Genomic DNA, 23019 nt, shown 5'->3' on the forward strand with positions numbered 1-23019 from the left:
TTTTGCATGCCTCTACTTACACTGCAGCCCTCCTTGGCAGAAGATTTGAAATGCACTGGCTTGGGCAGTGTGATAATTCCCTTGACACAGATACGAGGATTTTCCCCACAGCTAGAAGGCCAGCTCAGGTCTTTGCACTGCAACATTGAAAACAGTCATTTTAGACAATGCAAGATTCGCCATTTGATGTAGTTACAAGGTTTCTGTCTACTCAAAGTTCCATTGCCTGAAAATTATTCACAGTTACTGGAAGAATAGAAAACAACTAGCATAACTGTATCACATTTGCTGACAAAAAAGCCTCAAGAAACTACGTGTCCTCAGAGTTCTATTAGGGTTCTGCCCTGAAGGAACTGTTTGATTTAAAGTCATAGAATCACAGAAATCACTTAAATGGTTCCTCCACAGCTGCTCCCATTTACCGCCTTCAAATTTCCACAGGAAAATGTCCATAGCAGGACCAGCCTATGACCAGCTCAGCTTTCTAATCTGTGCTGAATAGTTCCTCATGTCTCAAGCAGAACATGTGTTAAGATATGTTAACATATGTATAGTAACATATGGAGATATATATTATTTCTTTTTATTGACTGCAGCAGAACAGAGATTGCAACAGAAATAAAATTAAAGGAGAGGGAGATGCTTTGAAGCCTAGTATTACATTTGACTGAACTTTGTTTATATTAACATTTTAAAATATTTTTTCCTAAAAGTATTAATTGAAGTAACATATGTTACTTCATATGAACATAGTATTCACATGAAGTAACACAGTAACAAATTTTATGATAATTACCATTAAGTATAGTGTACTTACAGTATATAGTATACTCACTGATTATTGAATAGTCATGATTTGAATAAATAATGAATATGAATGAGTAAATAACGAATAACTTATTTATATTTGCTTACATGTAAAATTGTGATCCAAATCTGTTCTACTGAAGAAAGATAACACAACTTCACATTCAGTCTTCCAAAGTCTCGTTCATCACCTGATAATGTAATAGTATCTATGGAAGAAAGCCAATCAATATTTTTAGAAGTAATGCAGTATCTTAAAAGTTCACTCTAGAAATAAGGGAATTCATCAGTAGGTGGACTGCTTATCTTCACAAACATCTCTCAAAATAAGTTTGAAATATTTGCAGCTACATTTTAAGGACAAAATATCCATCCAGTCCAGTAACCTGGCCTTCTGCATGGCTAAAAGCCTTCACATTTAATGGACTAGAATCATGTAATCATAGAATATCCTGAGTTGGAATGGACCTTTAAGGATCATAGAAGTCCAACTCCTGGCCCTGCACAGGAGACCACACCAAGAATCACATTACGTGCCTGGGTTATCTCTACTGAATTTAATAACTAGTGTTATACTCAAACAACTTTTATAAAGAAAAAATCACATTCCTGAGAAACCCAGAACGCGTTTATATCCTATCACTTCCCTTAATCTCTTTCACTGTTAAGCTTATAAATTGGCCTCTTCTTTATCTTTCTCAAATTTCAATTCCAGTCTAGTAAACATTATTTATTATTTAACATTTACTATTATGCTCTCTCCAAGTCAGAAAACCCATTTAATATCCTTTTTAATATCCATATTATATTTTAGTATTTTTAATATCCATTTAATATAATTTAATATATAATTAGCATTTCTCTTTCATGACTGGAACCAGGTCATTGCCTCGGTCTTCTTTTAGAAGGAGACTGGGTCAAACTTTGACTTACAGCAGGGTGACTTTTGTGGGGACTTGATTAGTTTCTGATAGTTTATTTTGCCATATCTCCACTTCTTCAGCATTCTTTCATTAAGAAGGATACTAGGTTTGCATACAATATTTTTGTCTAATGATTAGTGTAATATGGTATTGGATTTCAGGCACTTCACACAAAAAATACTGATAGATGAAAAATGACCAGACCTGGGACCTTAGTACTGCATTCTATCCTAACATGGTGTCTGCAATTTCTTAGTTCAGTTGGGTAGTAAATCCAAGTATGGACTTGTCAAATGCATGAGAACTTCTCAAGGTCTCATTTGCTCAATCTCCAGACAACAGGACAGTGCACATCCAAAACTTAATTTCAAATTGCCAAGTCATCTCCAGCTGACCTGCTAGTCAGATTCATCCCAAAAAAACCCCAAACCAAACAAAAACATCAGCAGCAGAGTCAAAACAGTTTAATGTTTCATGTGCAAAGGGAAATACTTCATTACAAGGTAAACAAACAAAACATTACCCAGACTCCTGTTACTGCCTTGCGAATCCTTCCTGGAGGAGGTGCTGCTAGGTACACTGGAGACTGAATCATATCTCTGGGAACAGGAAGAAAGGAATCACTTAATTCAGAGCAACAGATGCAAAACCCAGAGACTATACCATCAGACAAGATATGATGAAAACTAAATACCCATTTTCAAATAATTTACTCATTCCTTACTAGTTGCTTGATCCACCAGCATACAATTACTATTTTGATGCAATGAGCTAACAGAGGACCTATTTGATCAGCAGAGATTTTTTTTTGCTCATGAATATATACACAACTTTATTGCTGTGTAAGACATGATTATTACAGAAGAAATAAATAAACAGTGTTTTGTGTCAGTGGAAACTTCCAGTGCTCCACTTTTTTACTGATGGGAGAAACCACAAGATGATGAACCATAACATGCTGTCTGTCCTGCCCTGCCCAATAGCCTACTTGGGTTTCTCAACAGCCCTGCTGGGCCAGAACAGTGAATGTCAGAGGAGACACCAGGAAAAAGCCTCTTTAAGTTGGTCAAGATGTTGAAATTTTCCCTCTAGGCCTCCCTGTGTACAGTGCAATGCCCTCCAGTGTTTACTTTGGAAACATAATGCAATGGGAACAGATACACTGAGTCAGCTGAGTTTTCAGTATGACCTTGGTTGCAAGGGGAACTCACCTTCATGAATCGGTGAGGTGGGCTCCTGAGATCAAACATCGAACGACTTACATCAAGGGATCCAGGCAAAGCACTGGGTCTTAAATCACTAACTAAGAAGGCAAAGAGAACAATAAAAATCACATTAGCATCATTTCTAGGAAAAAACCCCAACTAAGAATAACTTTCACAAACTGCTGGAAATTATCTCCCCAGTCCCATAGATTACAAATGACCAAAATGGTTTACAGACAGTATGATCTGCTGCTTCTAGTAACATTTTCCAGGAATATGGGGATGGGGCAGGGGTAAAGAAATGGTGCCTTTTTAAAAAAATTACATTTTTAATGAAAAAAAGAAATGTCTATTTTTATACAGAAAGCTCTCTGTAAAATTTAAGAAAAACAGAAAGATATTAATCATAAAAATATATTGTTTACCGATAATAATTAGAATTTCAGAAAAACATTAATGAATTTACGTTTCAGTTTGTTTGTGCAGAGGTTTTTTTTGTTTTAGATGAAGAGAGGGGTCTTCACATTAGAATTCAAGAATTTAATTTTGTACCTTGCAAATAAACACATTCTGTAGTTCTAAACCCACACATATGAAAAATATCAAGCACTTGCTGCGACAAACTAGGCTTTGAGTTTTAACAGTCTGTAAATACTCATGAAGTTCTAAGTTCTGAAACAGCTGTCAAAAAACTCTGAAGGAAAAAGGCATTTTAGAAGTGTACTCTAGACACACTAGAATAACCTTTCTTGTGTTTAAACTTGCTCAGACAAAACTAGTAGAATGTTCACTTTGCAGGAAGAAAAATGGAAAACGACATGGTGAACTGAAGGGAAGATGTTCAAGACAGTTTAATAAAACCCATTTGGCTCCCACCACAGGTGCTTACAAAGCTTGGTAAACCCACACATGTTAAAGGCTGCTAAAATTCTGTGTGCATTTTTTCTCTTAAAAAAATACATGAAACAGTGTTTTTATGTAGTCTCTATGGTGACTCAGAATTATTTTAGAAGAGGACACACACTGAGACATTTTCCCCCAGCTGAAAATAAAAATGCTATATCATTCTAAATAAAACATCTTTAAAAATGTGAGCAGTTGCCAGCTTCCAATTTCATGGATATCGTGTACCTTTCCTTGAGTGTTTGAGTTTTCTGAATGCATTTGCCTTAGCAATCACAAGAAACAACTACTCATTTACTCCAGTCTGAACAGCATTCATTATAGGATACATACACCAATGAACAGTGCAGAAGACAACTTTTACCTTGGTAGCCAAACACTTTCTATCTAAATTCTTTACTATCTTGCAGTCCTCCCTCATTCTTACACACACTGAGAAGTGGGGACATTGCTGTATCTTCAAAAGCAAACTACAAAATAAGTCTGCATATAGCATCATGCCCCATTTTGCACCTGTTCTTATCATCAGCTCCTGAATGTTTTTTGTTCCTATCCCCATATGTGTACTCCTCAGACATTCCTCCTACTCAATATACTGCCTGGCTTCCTTTTTCCATCTCCCTCACTCCTCTTACTGGTAGCTGAAATCTCCAGTACTGCATCCTGGTATGGATCAAAGGCAGCTAAGGTATCTCGCTTGGCCAATTTGTCTACCTTTGTGTGATCCATGAAAGCCTTGTTAAGCCCCTAAAAGACAAAAAGTAACAGTGCAGCTGAAAATTAAGCAGGGCTGGCTCTGCAGATTGATTCACCAGTCAAAGAGTATCCTTAGCACACTGACCAGCTTGAGAACTGCTCTAACCAAACAAGTCTTCTGTAGACTAATGACTTTTATTCCTCTTACCTATAAACCCTGAAAAAGGGAGGAAGACAGAGAAGCAAGGGTGTGGTCCTTCTCACCTGATCCATATAATTTCCTACTATCTGATTTTGCTTGGAAGCGCCTGATGAGATCTGGTGAAACCCGATGCTCCAGATAGAAGGGGTTGTACACGTCGTAGTGGGGCCACTGGTACACGCTGTGCAGTTCTGCCTTCCGGCCACCAAATGAGGCTCTGGCTGACTCTGTGGAGCACAAGTAAACATTAAATGCAAGAGTTCCAGACATAACACATGCTGCCTGGCTTCATAAGGCAGGCAGAGTGCCTTCAGGGCGAAGGACAAAATATTTCAATATTATCTACTTTGGGTAAAGGGAAAAAAAAAAAAAAGAAAAAGAAAACACACATTCACATTATGTCAGATTTCCACAGTGTGTGAGCAAACACTGGAATTAAATTGGCCATAAAAAACTATGCATACTCTCTCTTGGGGTTTTGCAGTAAATGCCTAAGTAGTTAAATACAGAAGGCTTGAAAGACAAACAGCAAGACAGAAGTTAACAGGGAAAGTAGTACTCTGTGTACAGAAAACCTCCAAATTATTTAGTTACCTACCCCCAGAATATTCCTACTGAACTAATGGATGCCCAGACCTTCAGGAAGACCTTAAATGAAAAGATAATACAGCTTGTGACTGAAGGCTCCTTATCTGCTTTTCATGACAAGTCTGTCCATGGTAAAAATCACTGATCCAAAATTACTTGAATTGTTGGCTGAGGTATAAGTAGACATATCTGAGACTGCTTGAATCCCAGCCCTTTACTCAGCCCATAATAATTTCAGAAAAAACATGTATGCCTTGGTCAGCAAAACAGTGAAGAACACTGCTGTAGTGTTCTTTACTGTCTGGACTGTCAAGAAGCCATATGTAACAGCACATTAGGGAATGGGGTGACCTGGCTTCTGCCAAACTCTGATATTTGCTTCCTTCACTTCACCCTGGACTTCAACCTATTTCTTAAAAAGTTCTTTACCTCACAACAAAGTGCCTTCAGTTCTGCAAGTGTCTTGTACCATAAGAGGCAGACTACCACTGCCCAAGAGTCCTTTCCTGCATGTGTTAGTAAAGTGAAAATCTAAAACACTGAGGTGGAACATGGGTGTTGATTAAGCCAGAGCTCAAGTGCAATGAGCTTGAGCATGACGTAAATCAGGATGAACACTGAAAGGGAGGCCACAAAGAATTGCTACACAGCAGATGATAGAAAATCCAGTGTTCCAGACCAGGAGCACACTTCTTCCTGCTAGCTTACTTCTGTGAGAGCATGAGACACACTGCAGTGAGCGCTGAAGAGAAAGGCTGCCAGAATTTAATTGCTTTCAGAAGGTTTGCCAAGAACTAATACTGAACATGTCCTGTTCTACTAAAGGAAAATGGCCAGACATGCACAGAAAATGGTGAGGAACTGAGAGCAGGACTTGGACTTCTACAGATATTTAACAACTGTCTAAGAAAAAAGTACTTTGAATACATTTTTGACTATGCTGGTGCTTTGGCTAATGTGAAAAAAGAATGACAGCACACTTCACTCTATTTAGTAAATCTCCCTAAAAAGTAAACATCGCATTTTTAAGCACAACTTTTTGTGGCTTAAAGCTGTACTTAAAAAAATTAGCATTTATATTTGGAAAGAGAAATGAAAGCTGCCTACTTGACATAAGAGTCACTTTTCAAATATTTGTTCAAAAATTTAAAATATTTGCTCAAGACACTCAGTTATGAAGAGTCAGGTCATCCTGCCAGAAGATCTTGTTGCCTAAAGGGCCACTCTGTACACCAGGTCCCTCAGAAATTATCAGGAAGCAAAATGCTCAATGTAGACAAGTCACTGACTGTTAAGATTGTGTAAGAACAGCATGAACAAGGAAAACATTCATCTAAAGGCTGTTAGACACATCTTCCTTCTCTCTGGAGAGCATCCATGCCTCAGAGTCCTTGATAAATTTCTCTGTACAGTATCTTGGAGATGAGATAAGAGTAAGGTCTAAACCTAGACCCAGTAAGAAAAGGGATTATCAGGAGCATGACCTGCTTTTCCATAGCATGTCCAACTACAGACTTGAAAGAACTAGCCACAGAAATAGCAGGCAACTGGGGAAATCAGGCTCAGAGATGAGGGGGCTCACATGTTCTACCTGCAGCTCCTCAGTTGCCTGTTAATGGCTGCTGACATGCCAAATAAAGACCACGAGAAGATGGGGCACAGAATGGCCAGTCTGTACCGAACAGCTCTGCTAGGCTGCTTAGCTTGGCTATGGTGCCAGTGGTACATGCAGCAGTGGGTGGGGAAGTCTGGTAATAGCCCTGCAGGAGCAGGAAAGAAACAACAGCAGGGGCCTAGAGAGAAGAAGAGAGAAAGGTGGGAATAAAACCCCACAAACACAAAAAAGTTAGGTAGTACTGCATTAGTTATTATGCAACATTATGGTTGACTTCTATCAGTTATTAGGCTTTTCACCTTCAGAAAGGAAATAAAGTCATGTGGGACTAAGAACATACTACCAGCTTATCACTTCCTTGAGGCAAATAAATCCTAGAGAAAACAACTGTTCAGGTATGCCTCTGTGCCAAAAATTTCCCTTACCTAATTCTGTGCATCTCCTGGAAGGACTAAGAGCCTAACAGTAGCATTTGCTCTGTAACTCATGTTAGTGGGACAGGATCCTATTCTAAGGATTATGTCTACTCAAAAAGAATGGGATCATATTATCTTAAAATGCCACTGTGTCTAAATTGCATGTACTTCATTTTGGCAGTTTGAGTATGGGAGTAACAGAGGATGAAGCACAAGAATGTTGTGAAGCAGAAAAAAAATAGTATCATATGAAACCTCGTACCAGGGGATCTGTGCCCCCTGGCCTCCCAAAAAACAGCAAAAAAAGCAGGAAATAATAGGGAAAAAAAATTCTGCCAGATAGTAGCACATGACATCTCATCTACTGGCAAAATTTGAAAAGGAAGATGTGTTAGTATGTTAGAACATACTAGAATATTAACCATGGGAGCCGGAACACCCTCCTCCTTTTACTTGAGTGATATGGATACTGGGGACATATTAGGTCTTTCCTTGTCTCCAATAAATTCAAGGAATTCTTTCTAAAGATTCCATTTCCTTTAAGTGTCTTCCATTACTTTTGAGTATGAGCACTGGCATGCAATTGTCCCATTTAATTTTATTCATACAGTGTCACAGAGATTCACAGTGGGATGACATACTTGCCAAAACCTCTCTGGGTGTCCAGAGAGAAAAGAGACAAGCTCCCCAGGCTCCCCAGGGCACTGGTCACAGCAGCAGCCTGACAGAATTCTAGTGTTTGGACAACGCTCTCAGGCACATGCTGTGACTCTTGGGGTATCCAGTGCAGGGTCAGGACTTGGATTCAATGATCTTTGTGCTTCCCTTCCAACTCAGCATAATCTATGATTCTTTGAAACAAGACCAGGCTTCTAGAAAAGTTCTGCAAACATATGTATTCAGTAGGAATACTTGACAACGTTCAAGGCGCAGCAGAACTAAAGACAGCTACTTCAGCAATACTGTCTGTATCTTACCTTTAGTCCCTCCAGCGTGTGAGATGCTGGGAAGGTTCTTTGGCTGTACATAAGCCAGTTTGAATGGAGGGACCACAAATGGTACCTCCTGACCATCCAGGGGCAGTTTAGAAAGCAAATAATCCTCAGAACAGCCAACTTGACGCTTCACTGACACAGAAGACAATGGAGGCTGCTCTACAATAGTTGGCTTGCTTGCAGCTACTGCTTCAGATTCCTGCACCATGGAAACTGCTAAAAATAAAGAGCAAGACAGACAGTACACATCTGCATTAATTTTTGAACAATACTATGAACAGATCTCCTTTATTTAAAAGTATCTCTGCTTGATACATTACTCAACAGCTGCTAGTATTCAGTTTTACAGCACTCAGGACTAGCATCAGGAAAAGATATTCATCCTCCTGACACCTGTACTGACCCAAAGTCTTTATTTCCAAAGCAATATATTTATACCTTCTTCTTAAGTGAATTTTCATGGGAGTTACACTTGTATCATGAAAGAGTTCTTCAAACAAATAAGACACCAAAGAAAATCCTAACAGAGTTAAAAATATCCACAGAGTTCAAAAAATTAATAAAAAAAGCATTCAGATTCGGAGAGTTTGGAAGATATAAGACCTTTACACAACCTTGGGTAAAAAAGCTGACTTTTTTGGACAATGTTCTAGACTGCAAGGAGCAGATTTCAGACAAGTGTTATTTCTCAGTTCCAATTCATAATACTAACAAGCATGTGTTCAATCTCCAAGTGGAGGCATGGAAAGAATTTTGGATGTTGTAAGAGAAATCAAGTTTATCAGGGGTAACACAGTCATTTTATTAATGGGAAATCTCATCACTAACAAAACAGCAAAACTTTTATTAAAGCTTCATTACGTCAGATACTCACGATCATCTTTTTCCTTGTCCATGCAGAAACACAGTTTACAGCAAGTTTTTATACATTCTGTTGCCATTGTTTTCAGTGTTATAATTTTGAGGGGGACCTCAGTCAGTGATCCAGTGCAGCTATCAAACCTGAAAAACACAATCAAACAAACCGTAGTAGATGGGAGTAAGTGAAATCAGCTATTTAATATGTAATTGCTTTTTCTACACAGTCGCAGGATCAATCAGAAAGTTACTTCAGCCATAAAAGGATCAGAGTAATCAGATTTCTCTCACTGAGAAGAATCCCTTTTATATAAAAGCACAAGGAAGGAGAAAATTTTAACATAGGGCATTCAAATACTTTCAGTGATCCACTCAGACAGGTAGGTCCCTGTCTTTTGGGAACACTAGAATTCTCCTCGTATTTGTGTGTGCCACTGGGCTTTGGAGTTTACTCAGCTTTATAGCTGTTTTGACATGGTACTGTCAAATAATTTTCAAGATGTGTTTTTAATTGTTCCCCTTGTTCATGTTTCTCCTATTCTCTTTCACTGCCCTACTATTTTCACATACATCTATACATGTTTACATTTTTTACTCGACATATTCCATACTTTTAACTTGAAAACAGGCTTTATAAATGATGCCAAAATTGCCTTCTTTGAGAAACTACTGCTTTCTCATAATTGTATGCACATGAAACTGAAGACCTGGTTTATTATATAATTGTTTGCTGTGCACACAGAAATAAAACACACTGACTTACAGCAAAATAAGAGATATGTAATCTACAAAAGAATGAGAACAAGTCTCTAACAGCTGGTTAACATTATAAGAACTTTATGACAATGCTAACTGGCCTCATTTAAATGTCTTTATTCATATCCTTATGTTCTCTTTTCAGAGAGACATAGACAGCTGCACTGCCTCCTGTCCAAAACTTGAGCTGTCTAAGTCTAGTCCTTTTACATCCACCTAAAGTGCACAAGGTTCTTAGGAGAACATACCCGATGAAGAATAATGAAGATTAGAAGACACCAAACAGGACATGAACATAGGTTGAAGGGATGGGGAAGACAACGAGTAAGATAGAGGGGGAAAGCACAGAGAAAACATGCAGTTTTACCAAAAAATGAAAAATGGACATGTTTGCTTAGTTATTTCAATTGCAAGAAATTTCTGAAAGCATCTGTGTACCAACACGGAAACCATTCCCTCTACAGCTTGAATGGTACCCTAATTTTCTTTGTATAGTCAAAGACAGCTAGAGAATCACAAAAAGTCTATTGAAATAACTGTAATAGTCCCCAGATTTTTTCTTGCATTAAAAGCCCCTCAAATTCTGTAGATCTCAAGTGGAGATACTAAGCTATGGGTGCTTCCTCTAACTCAAACACCATTACTTTGCACAGAATTCCTCTCCCAGTACTTGCCTTCATCTTAAAATTGTCCATGATGTAAGTACAGCATGAGATCTGCATCAAAAATCTTCAGAGGCAATGCCACCAGCTCCAGAACCCGCTCTGCATCTTTACAGAAGCACAAAAGGAGGCATGAGAATTTCTTATTAAATTCTCCATGGTTCTAATGACCAGATTTTCACTGCTGCTCCTCCCTTGGAGGCATACTCATGATAGCTAAGCTAAGACTGCTAATTTACTTTGGGTTCCCTTGCAGTGATTTTCCTTCCCAGCTGTTATCAGTACACAGCTGGAGTTAATATGCTTCACTCTTGTTCACCATGTTTAAACTGGACTGAAACAGCTGCTCTGTTTGCTCTAAGCTTTGCAACAATGGTATCTAAGCCTTAGTGGCAGTTTGCACAGGCAAGACAGACTTTTATCTCAAAATGTCCAGATTGAATTTATTTGCTACTGCTGGTGAAGAAACCAAAATGTTAGCACAGGCCTACTTTCTATCTACATAAAGTAGAATTTTATTTTTTTTGCATCAGAGAAAATTTGGTTTCTGGTAGGGAATTGTTTACTTGGAACAATTAATGTGAGCAAATAAACAAATGGGAATCATCTGTCACAAGCAGCTGCCTTTCCTTCACAGGGGTGAGTGCCTTACCTAGAAAGAAAGGGCTTCATATGGGTATTGAGAATTTAACAGTCATAAAGGAGTTCTACACCTCCTGTTCTTCTATCATTAAAAAAGACCATGTCTTTCACAGTAATGCCAAGTCAGCTGTGGTAGTCTTTAACCATTATATTTTTCCCCATTTATCAATATGCAAATGTTCAAACATTTTTCTTCTATCTAAAGACAAATATAAAGCAATTCATTACTGTTTACTGTAAAGAAGAGTTAGGATTAGAGATTGCTCTTTAGCAATAGGCAAGGCAAAATATCAACAATGGATGCCAAAGTATATAGACACACGTTAGAGCCTCCATTTCAGTTTTAGCTTAATTGTAGGAGTTTGAGAAGAAAGTTCCATGACTAAGAGACTAGAAGTCTGTTTACACTTCTTTAAGCTTGAAAATGTAATGGTTTCAGTGACAAACCTTGCACTTGGATCCCTAGACTTACACCACAGCCACATTACAAAAAAAAATGACTGCATTTGCTGAGGGACAGGGCATTTAGACACAGTGCTCCCTCATTCTGCTTAGAGCACTTTGCTTTGTTCATGGAATCACAACATGATGGTCTCAATTACTTTCAAAAGTTTTAATTCACTTAATTAAGCTACCGTGATAAATATTGTTGTTTTTTTGGTTTGAGCAATCCTGGCAGTAAATTAGATGGCTTGGCTCCCAGTTAATGTATTTTCTTGTATCTGTATTTTCCAAGCTGCCTACAGTTATTTATACAACTTTCACTGCATGCAAAAGTTTTAACCATGTGGGAGAGAAAGAAATATAGCAGGTTCTGTTGTATATTTTATTAACTGAAAATAAACAAAAACATTGTAGAAGACTAAGCAAGTATTTTATGATCTTGACAGAAGTTGACATTTCTATCAAAGGTTAAACTTATCCCACATGCCAGATCCTTTTGCTGGTATTGGCTACCCAAAAATCCTCAGTGTACAATTTAACAGTTGTTAAAAGGTTGTACTAAAATGAATTTATTTCAGAATATATTTATGAAATAAACTAGAACCGTAGAGACATTCTTTAGGTGCACCACCAAATCCCAAAGAAGTACTGACTTCCCAGCAATGTTATCCATTTCAACAAGAAGTTAAGACTCCTTGATACTATCTCTACTTTTTGGGGTCAGTTTTTGTTAGGCAATGCACATAACAAGGACATCCTCCATTTCTGAGATTCTAGACTGACAAAACTATGGGGAAAGAGAGAATTTCCCCTCATTTTCATATAAATAAACAGAAAAATCAGGTTGCAGAAGAGGGAACTGAATCCAGATCTTGTCACTCTTGTGTAAAATTCTCTCTTTCTTGGTATTTTTCACCAAATTTGGTAAGCCATTTCATTTCTTTCTTCCCAGTATCAAGCCAAAGTAAGATAAGCAAATGTAACTCAGCAAGAGTACTTCCACACTAAGGCAAAAAGAGAACCAAACTTATTAGAACATCCTGGAAACAGCAGTTTCAAACCTAACCACACACATACACTGAGCCTAGAGGATTATAAGAACTATTATTTTAATGAGTTTAGATGGAAAACATAAATTATCTTAATGATTTCCAGATTCCTCTGATAGAAATTTTGACTGAGCTAAAAACAGATAACCAGAGTATCAAAGACTTTAGTTCCAAATGCCTCCAGAATGCTTACAAGACAGAGATGTTTTAAGAAGAAAGTAAATATTTCCAACAACTCACTAAATAAAAAGAACATGATAGAAAACGGATGATCGCAATATTAAATATTAAAAGCTGAAAGCAGTCTCTGAGAAGAAATGTCAGGTCTTTACTGCCTTACAAGGAAAGGGTGTTTTGCAACAAGACTGCAGGTTGCCAATGAATTTTACTTAATTTAGTCACAACTGTGCTCCATAGGAGTTGAACAGGTAACACATTCACAACTACACAATAGAAACAAAGGTGAAATAGCTGTCCTCAAACAGGGAAAGCTGGCTAAACCAGTGGTTTCAAACATTTTGAGATTTATGGGCAGTCATAAATGTATACAACACATTCTCAGATCTGCATTTTAGAAACATACCATAGCAAAATTCTAGCAGCAGTAAGTTCTCACACAGCAGGATGTGTAAAACAAAATATCCAGAAATAGGGATCATCAGTTGTTATAAAACATTTGGGACAGATCTTTGAATGACATAAGCGTCTACAACTCCATGAGCCCCAGTGGAGCCAGGACACTTTGCAATGTATGAGGATCTGCCCCCTGGAGAAAGTGAGCTCAATCTTTCTAATTCACACCTCAGCCAAACACCCAGTTTATGATACCTCTTATGCTACCTGTTTGTGCCACCCTGTGACTTTCTGCCTTTTAGATCCAGAAGATGCACTCAGTTCCAGTCGCAGAAATCCTTCAGAGAGCATAACAGCACCAGCTCAGGTCTCCAGATGTTTAACAGGAGCACAGCACAGCAAAAGCTGCTTCTGATGGAGGTCAGATGGATTATCTTTTGATGGTGCAGATGCTGCTTAAGGCTTAACTTCCACAGCCAGCTGTTTTATGGTTTTGCTTCTGAGGGAGTGTCTGGGAGCTGTGCACCCCTCTCAGCACAGCTCTTCATCTGAAGAGGGGTGGCTGATGGCCACCACATCTCAAAACTGGCCAACACTAGTAAAACAGCCTCAGCAGTTTTGAGACATTTGCCTCCAGGTACTTTGCTACTCCAGCAGCAAGAACAGCACACGTACCCACATACACTTACCAAAGACATAAACCCCACAGTTTAAAAACAAAAAACAACTGTTTTTTTCGGGGACTGTAGACCTGACTTGTACTGCCCACACAGAAGAGACAGGTACCTCAGGTGCATCTGAGCATGGGGAAAGAGAGGACACAACTTTCGTTCCTATTCATTATAAACTTCAGCAATAGCAGGATGTCTGCGAGATTAAAAAAAAAAAAGGAAACAAAAATGTAACGCCAACACCTATCAGGTGCATGATAAGAAGCTCCTTTCTATACCTATTTCTGGAAGAACTCCACAACAGTGATCTCCGCAATAACTATGGGGGGTGTGTATGCATACATACACCCTCCTTCTCTGCTTGTAGCCACAACTCTTGGAAGAGCACAAAAGCCCTGGAAATTTGCATGCAGAGATTATTCTGCTTCTTCTGCCTTCCAAGGAAATTAAGATAATGTGAGGCTTTCTCTTTTTTTGTGAGTGGAAAAAAAAGGGGATTTCACCCTGAAAGCAGTGGATCACAAAGAAGATGCTGAAATAACACAACAGAAAAAGAAGGTATGAGAAGGCTTTTGAAGGACACAACCAGAAAGACATTCTTGTGAGACACATCTTACAAACAATTCAACAGAACCATAATGAAGAGAGGCAAAACTCTCTTAGTCCAGCAAATCAAAAAAAGTGCAATTACATATTTAAAACTGAAGAGAAGACCATGTATCATTAACCTAGTTTAGCTGATGGAGATTCTATGACGGAGCATTGCACAGCCTGCCTTGGGCAAAGCGGCTCCCAGTGTTGTTTAAGCAGTTGAATCAGGTAACAGAAATAGATGGTAAAGTCACACTCCGTGATGCAAACAAACCACCAACTGCCTGGCTCAGGAAGCACCTTCCCATGCTGGTAAATGATGACACAGCAGCCCATCAGGGGAAGTTTTACATGTTCCTCTCCCTGATCACAAAAACAGGAAATGGAACGGAACAGTTCATGGGTCTGATCTGTCACAGCCCTGTGCTGCAACCTCCTCTCATTCACTTATAGTTTGCTAAACCAGAATTTTTCTTTTGAAGACCAGGAGGCCCATTAAGAGCCCTTGTCCCACTCCCCTCAGCTTCTGACACCACTGGTTTTCAACAAGTTACAGCTGCACTACACTCAGCAACTTCAGCAGAAACATGTTTTTATTTCAGAAAATATTACAATAACTAATTTCCTTCACTACTAATATTTTAACTCTATCTCCAGGAACTATCCATCTCAGACTCAACAGTATCACAAGATAATCTAAAGTGAGAAAATATTTCATTTAATAACACTCGTAAGTAAAAGTTTGCTCTCACTCTCACAGCACTGTATTGACATTCCAAACTGTTACCAGTCCACAATTGGCTCGGCATCCTTCTGACTGTATTTTGAGCAAGTGAAGAAGATGAGGAAGTTGGGAGCCTGCAGACTCCCTTGGGTGACTGCCATAGCAGCCAGGTAAGATACTGTTTGCTGGGCTCTCCTACAGGTAACAGTTGCAGGCAAAGTTTAAAACTCTTGTAATCAGCAGCAGTGCTTAATATGTTACTGCTATCAGTCAGGATGTGACAACTATACAAAAATATTCTTTAACTACAACAAGCTTCTTCTGAGAGAAAGAAAAGCACCTCAGAGATCAGTTCTTAGCTGAGATGCTGTCATAGCAGTAAAAGCAGAGCTCACTGTGAGCCTAAGAGCTGCTTTGCATTTCTCCTGCCAATGAGGTCTAGCTCTAATTGTGCCAGGGCAGAAACTTCTCCTGGAGCAGCCACATCTTCCCACATGCACTTTTGAGAGAACATGCTGTGTCCCACTCCAGCTTTTCCTTCTCCTTCCAGCTTCTCTGCCCAGACAAAGATGATCTAATGTATGTCTCTCTTTGTGCAGGCCCTGAGCTGAACCCTAAAGATCACTTGTGCAATCTAGCTGTGGTCTCATTCAGCTCAGCAGCTGCTTCTTCCCAGGGCTCCAGCCTGGAGGAGGCCAAGTGGCTTTCAGCACATCTGCACACAGAGCCCAGGCACAGAGCAGCAGAGTACATCACAGAGAAGAACTAATTGCTCCTGCCTACTTCCCCAAAGAAAAATAAAGCTGAGCAGGTGTGTGTGCTTGAGCTATTGTGCTACAGGAACAACTGCTTCTGCTTTTCAGGCACCCCTCGGAGAAGAGGAACAAACCCTGGCACAAGTACAGGATCCAAAGTTGTCCTTCTGACAGGGGCCCCAGGGACACCCTGCCTCTGGTTTAGCGCTACAGCCTTGCACCTGCAGCCCTTAAATGCAGACTTAATCCAATCCTACCCCAACATGCAAAACATTAATAATATAATTTACAATGGCCAAAAGAAAAAAATTCCATAAATATGAACCAGTTTTTCTTGTGTGAGATTTATATTTGAATTAAGAAGGAAACATTATAAATCTATCCCACGACAAAGCTTAAAACTTGGGATTTTAATATGCTGAATCCCCTATGCTCTGGGCTGTAAAAGTTGATATAGTGTTTCTTCCTAATGTTGCATTAGGCAAGTAACCAATTCCTCCAATTACTGATCTGACAACACTGTTCCTGCGAACTGAAGATAAATTCACTGACTTGGACAAGAATGTATAATATTGTATGTACTGGGGCAGTAAACACAAAAGAATAAATCCATTATGTTGAACTGCAGACCTTTCTGGATTCAGATGGAAAACGGCAAAGCAAGAGTTGAAGTCAGGACACCAGAAAAGAAAGCTGAAGAGACTAAAATATCTGTAAAAAGAACTTGGCTTTTGATGAGAACATGGAAAGAATTCAACATAAGATAAGTCCTTTGCTCTAATCAGATTAGGAACAAATCACAACAATCACCAATTGTTACTTTATAATCTAACTTAAGACTTTATGTATTCTGTGTCGGGTTTTAATCCATATTTTTTCTCTTTTTGCCGTTAATGCCAAGAAGCCCCAAAAATAGAACTGTCAGCAGTCCTTCTATAGCTCTGATACCAAAGAAAACTGGAAACATCTGGATTCATTTTTCAACAGGACAGCCAAGAAGAAGGTATTTTAGGCAAGAGCATCTGCCTGTGGAGTTCCCTAACATGGCTAAATGTGTCTAGTTTTGCAAAGATGGCCCTTGGAAACCAACTCAATGCAACACTGAAAAAGAGCATTAAATGGCATTAGGACTCCTCAGCTCTACCATGACCACAGAGCCATACAGAAAACACATGTATACACATCTAACATCCAGACAGCTAATGCAAATAGCTCTTCTGTATATTTGGGGAAAAAAAAAAAAGAAAAAAAAAAAAAGAAAAAAAGAAACTTGAGCAGTTTTGCATGGAAAAATAGTTTCATTACCATTAAAACAAGAGTGAAGATGGACAATTTCTTCACATACACACGGACACACACATCTATTGCTTTGTTTTAGGTGAAGCAGTTTTTAAATAGCTATGTTACACATAATTATTATCCTGTTTCATGATGAAAACAAAAAGCCCATCAATTATGGAGTTTCCAATGGGCGAGGATTCCCTGTTCAGCAGTTCTGCTCCATGGTGTCACTGTAGAACCAGTTACACAGTGATGAGAGGAAGCAAACATGTAGGTTGTGTAGATGAAAGCTAAAAGACTATGCCTGAGATTAAGAAAGGAAAGGTGAGTTAAGTACATTTCATATATGCAAACAGGTTAAATGAATGAATCAAGAACAGGAAATGGAAACTGATCTTAAATAATTCAAATCCAAACCAGATTGGGAATATGGCTCTGCAGGGCATGTGTACTGAGCTCAGGAAGCTGCCTAAACACACACTGAAATAAAAGTCCAGAAGGATACTGTCCTTATAAAGTACAACTATTTATTACTTTTTGCATTAAATCCACCCAGACCAGGAACCCAGAACCACTTTAACAGCCCCAGCAGTGCCTCTCAGAGAGCTGTACTGGCTGGAGTTGTTGGCAGCTGCCCAGCCAGATGAGTGGTAACCAGGCATTGTGTAACAGAGGCATTTTTCAAGGAGTTTGCACAGACATGGGGAGAAACAGCAGAAATCAAAACTGTTTCAATTTAATGACAGTATCTAAGAACCCAATCATTATTGCCCAAATGCTGCTACAGCTCTGGGACACGGTGGTGGGGCTTTGCTCCTTTCTGAGAAGACAGAGGTCCTGAGAGCAGAAGTTGGCAGCATGAAGCTACCATTCCCTGTTTTCCCTTAGGACAGAATTGTTTAACAGCACAGTGAACAAGAGCTATACCATAAATGTATGTTTTTTTTCTTAAAATCTTATTGGGTTGAGAATCAACACTCTTCCTAAGAGATTCTGGACCCATGATTTCACACACTGGTGAAACTAGATCTGGAAGTACCTATACCACTTAACAGAATGAAAGTCAGAGTAATTCAGGCAGATTATGTCATTTTATTAAGGCTTTATGGAAGAATTTTTTTTGCAGCTCTAATCACTGCTGAGGAGAACCTGTATGGGAAAGTCAAATAGAGCTCCCAATCTAGATGTCAACAACTCCCTTTTGCAAAAGTAAATCATAGAGAAAAAAAAGCCCCAACAAAATCAACACAGAATTAAAATTTTAAGAATTTCCCCCTATTGAAAAATTAAACTGGTCCTGAGAATGTTTTGTTGTCTCTTAGAAGTACTAAACAACAGAATTTCTTTCAGAAACAGGAGACAAAACTTGGTTTTGTATCAGTTCACCACTAACCACAAAGGCACTGCTCAAGTGACTTTTAAACCTTATCCTGACTAACCCCTCTCTCTGCATGGCAGGTGCTTTCCTTACTGGAAGACATACAATCACAGTGGACTGACTGCAGGCCTGAACTTTATAAAGGGAATTCTGCCACAGCCTCGCATTTCCCTGCCCTCTCCAGCCTCTCTCAAGTCCTGGTCAAGGGCTAGGCCATCTCTGGCCACATGAACCACCTGAGCCAGCTTCGACAAGCAGGGTGGGCAAGGCCACATCCAGCCCCCTCTGCCCAGAGCCCCGAGAGCTCAGTGGAGAGGGGTTGCATTCCTGCAGGGAGAAGGGCCCCCCAGCTCTGATGATGAGGCTGTCCCACAGAAGCCAGGCAGCCTCGTGTGCATTGAGCAGCCCTCGTGCTCTGTGGACAGGGCCCAGCGCAGTGCCCGCAGCACGCGCCCCCTGCCCAGGCCGCAGCACCCGGCACCGGCTAAAGCCAGGTTCCAGGCTTCAAAGCATAGGTGCTAAATTAATGGGGTGCCAGGGAGGTTTCAAAGTCACTGGGACACACAGTCCTTACAGACTGTGTTTTTTGGATTTTAAAGCTGGTTTAATTGCCAAAAGAGCATCTCCAGAACTCACTCTTCAGGCCATTGCAGTGACCACAAGGATCCCCCAAACATCAACACCCTTCATTTGGGACCTAATTATCTGTTCTCTCCGGTTTAAGTCTTGCTATTAGATCACTGGAAAACAAAGATTCAAAGCAAAATCACCAGGGTACAATTTACAGGAAAGATAAGCACCAGATTGACGACATAATTTTTTTTTTTGGCACTGAATTAGTGCAAACTTCAGCTGCAATGACAGGCAAACAAATACTCATACTAAGCTTAAGACAAGTATCCTCGGCAATTCTGTGAGGTTTCATGTATTAAGATCATTAAAAAATATAATGGAACACAGGGAAGCTCAAGCCACCCCAGGGCTTGAATCTCTTTCCACATGAGTCTTCTCAGTTTAGATGTGAAGATCAATCCTGACTGCAAAAGGCTATCAGTCTAACTTCTCCCTGCATAATCAATCATTCTGATGGAGCTTGAGCAGCATTACTAACTAGAATGACAACATGGCTTAACTCAGAGACTGTTTTACTTCAAGTCAGAGCTTGCTCTGCCTTTCACTTTAAAGAGTGAGCTTAAGTTCTCTGCTGACAGAGATTGGGTGTTGTCCTACTTAGATTAGAGAGAATATTTACCAGATTTAAGGTATCTGGGGAGATAGCAATTCAGAGTAAACAAAGGCATTATTTTATAAAATTTAACAAGAGTCCAAAGAGGGGAGCAATAAGTTAGGATATGCATCACATAAAATTCACTAAATGAAGTAAATAGCACCTTCATCAAGCAAAAAAAAGTTTAATAAATGTTTCACCAGAGTTAATGTGTACTTCTTTGTGGTATAAGCCACAGCAGATAGGAGAGACACGAAGACAGAAGGCCTAAGCTAGCCAAAGCTTGGCTTCCTAGTTGAGGCTGCTCTGATAAGACAGGTCCTCTGGCTCTGCCCACCACACATGGGGGCTGCATCTGCCTGTCCCGATCTTGCTTAAAGGGCTGGCTGCTACTGGGGGGGCTGTTCATCCCTGCCTTGCCAACAGCCATTCCTGCAGGACCCAGTAAACACACAGCTGCATGATGAATTGGCTCAGCTCACTGATTAGATACAAAATTAAATGACCAAAATAAACAAACTTTTTTTTTTTTTTCCTTAAAAAAAGTAGTTTTCCAACTCTTCCTGTGGTTGACTGCACAAGGTGGGGTCAGAATGCAGCGGGGAAAACAGAGGGCCAGAGCAGGACTGCCCATTTCACAGCCAAGCCACAGCCCTGGGGAGTGCATTTAGAGTCACTTAGACCTGAAACTAAACCACCCACGAGAGGATGAACGGAGGCTGAGAGAAAAGCAAACCAGCTGATACGAAACAAGTGACAGAACAAACAGGGCAAACAACTAAGCCTGAGGTTAGAGACCAGTGCCTAAACTTTTTTTCCAGCATTGTAAATTAATAGCCTACACACACATGACTGACTGAGCAACCCTGCCCACATTCATTCTTTCTACAGCATAAGAAGAAGGAGGGATTAATCACCTGAGGATCCATCATCTGAATTAAGTGCAGGGGAGGGCAGTGGAATTCATGTGACATCTGTGAAGTCCAATATACCCTCTGGGTGCAACGTTTTTAGTAGGTGTCATTTTTATGAGTATTGGCAAGAATCAAGGGACACTTTAGTAATAAATGTATTCTCTTGAAATTAAGTATTGCTTAACCACATGTATTCAGAAAATATGTATTTTAATATTTAGCATACAGTTGGTAAAAGGATAAAAAAATTAAACTTCCCCACTCCTGAATTCATGCCCTAGCCACCGAGTTGTAAGATCACAGCTCATCTAATGAAAATTTCTATACTGAAAGCAAGGTGAAACAGTTTCATAAGAAGCCAGAGACCACCAGCCCAGAACAGCACAAAGGTTTATGTGTCTAGTGCTCTCTTGAGAAATGAAAGATACAAAATCAGAACTTGATTCTTCACATGTGTCTAACAGCTATAGACAAAACCTAGAAATAACAGGAAGAGGGGAAAAAAAGGCATGCAATGTATTCCCTTGCATGGTTTTTAAGTAGGCCTGATCCCCTGATATCTAAAGAAACTTGGACTCTCCAAGAAGAACTTATCAAGGTATACCTCATTTCTGGATGCCTGGACAGCTTGGACACTCAACTGTAAAAACTAAAGGCACATAAAGCAGCAAACCTCAGTACATTCAGCAAGTATCACTGGGAAAAACCTGAGCCTGCACAGATCAGAGACAGACTGAGGGTTAGGACGGCAAGGGTCCAGCTCCAAGGTGCAGGTGCTCAGGTGCAGGTGCTCACAGAATCTTTTAGATGGGAAGGCACTTGACAGCTGTGGCCCCATGGACATCCTGAGATCTTGTTATTTTCCCGCACAATTACAGCAGAGTGACTGGATGTGTGCATTGTAGGAGCAGTCACGATATCGACCTTTTCGTTCTTATCTAGAGAAATGCATCACATGAGACAGCGGGCATGTTTCCACATCAAAGGAGAGTTACAAGACCAGCTTAATTAAAGATGGTATTTATTTCAGATTGCTGTTTAACAACCAGAGTGATCCAAAACACCTAGGAATCCAGCTTCATGGTATGCATTCAACAACTGTACACAGGACAAGCTTGAAACAGCTTACAATTATACCTGCTTGGTATACAGCATATATCCTCTTGGATACAGCAGGACATACTTCAGTAAATATGTGTTTTCTGACTCTAATTTCATCCCATGCAGAGGGAAACTGTCTAGCTATATTCACAACTTCCCTTGGAGTTTCGGCTAAACCACATCTCTAAGTACTTGAAGTGTTCCTAGGGAAGATGACCTAATTAGCTATCGCCGGCCTGTGACAACACTTAGCTGTTAATTCACACGGAGTATTTGAACTTCAGAAGGTATTTTCATACAGCAATACCACGTTGAAACTATTCTAAGTACAACTGAACCTCGGACCTAATTCATACGAAGATTCAATTCCCCAGTACTTCAAAATAGTTACCACTTTCCTACCTGCCTACATCTGCCAAAGTCTGCCACTCGGTAGGAAGCACAGACACACGGCTGCCTCCGCCGGGGCAGCTCCTGCTCTTCGCGGCCGCAGCCCGCACGTCCCTGCCCCCGGCCGGGGATCCTGCCCTGGCCCCCGCTGCCCGGTCTGGTACCTGCTGGGAGGGCTCCGTGTGTGTCCTCCGGTTCGGAGCCTCCGCGGTTCGGAGCCGCCGCCGCTCTCCCCGGCCGCTGTCCCGGCCCGGCCCCCGGCCAGGTGCGCTCCCGGCGCTTACTCACCGAGCGCTATCGCGGAAGGGGAGTTCCCCCGCAGCCTCGGGACTCTCCCGCCTCACCACAGCTACTCGCTGCGGCAAACTCACCTCCAAATGGCTGCCAGTAACTCTTCTTTGGCGCTTGCTGGACCGTGACACCTGCAAAGTCGGTGCCAGAGCTGCCCCTCGTTTTGCTAGAAGCACGACCAGGCTTCTGTTTTAGAGATAGCGATTTCTTCGTGTTTTACAATGTTCTTAGCAAACGGCGCGTCCAGCTGGAATATGGATCCGTGTCAAGCTAGGCTTCACACGGACACGTGAGAAAGCCCCTGCCACTAGAGTGCAGAGTTTGTAGGGTAATTTAGCGATCACACACAGCTGATTGGTTC

The 23019-nt window shown here is 40.3% G+C and overlaps 1 protein-coding gene across 10 annotated transcripts in view; it reads right to left on the reverse strand.

The window, feature by feature from the left end:
* The window catches only part of TC2N (tandem C2 domains, nuclear), a 32407-nt gene extending 9388 nt beyond the window's left edge, over positions 1-23019 (reverse strand). Inside the window, exons 1-9 of one of the 10 annotated variants that reach the window (XM_086893052.1) lie at positions 22739-23000; positions 10639-10734; positions 9225-9352; positions 8333-8566; positions 4799-4963; positions 2942-3033; positions 2254-2329; positions 916-1016; positions 21-137 (exon numbers count right to left, since the gene is read on the reverse strand). In XM_086893052.1, the coding sequence (XP_086749178.1) occupies positions 21-137; positions 916-1016; positions 2254-2329; positions 2942-3033; positions 4799-4963; positions 8333-8566; positions 9225-9291 (852 nt within the window). In that variant the 5' untranslated portion in view covers positions 9292-9352; positions 10639-10734; positions 22739-23000. Of the gene's footprint in view, positions 1-20; positions 138-915; positions 1017-2253; positions 2330-2941; positions 3034-4798; positions 4964-8332; positions 8567-9224; positions 9353-10638; positions 10735-21480; positions 21670-22531 lie in introns of those variants that run through there. The other 9 variants (XM_086893056.1, XM_086893053.1, XM_086893057.1 and 6 more) reach the window with 9 other exon arrangements.

The sequence above is a fragment of the Cyanistes caeruleus genome, chromosome 6 (genome assembly GCF_971803275.1).
Source record: "Cyanistes caeruleus chromosome 6, bCyaCae1.hap1.1, whole genome shotgun sequence".
NCBI lineage: Eukaryota > Metazoa > Chordata > Aves > Passeriformes > Paridae > Cyanistes > Cyanistes caeruleus.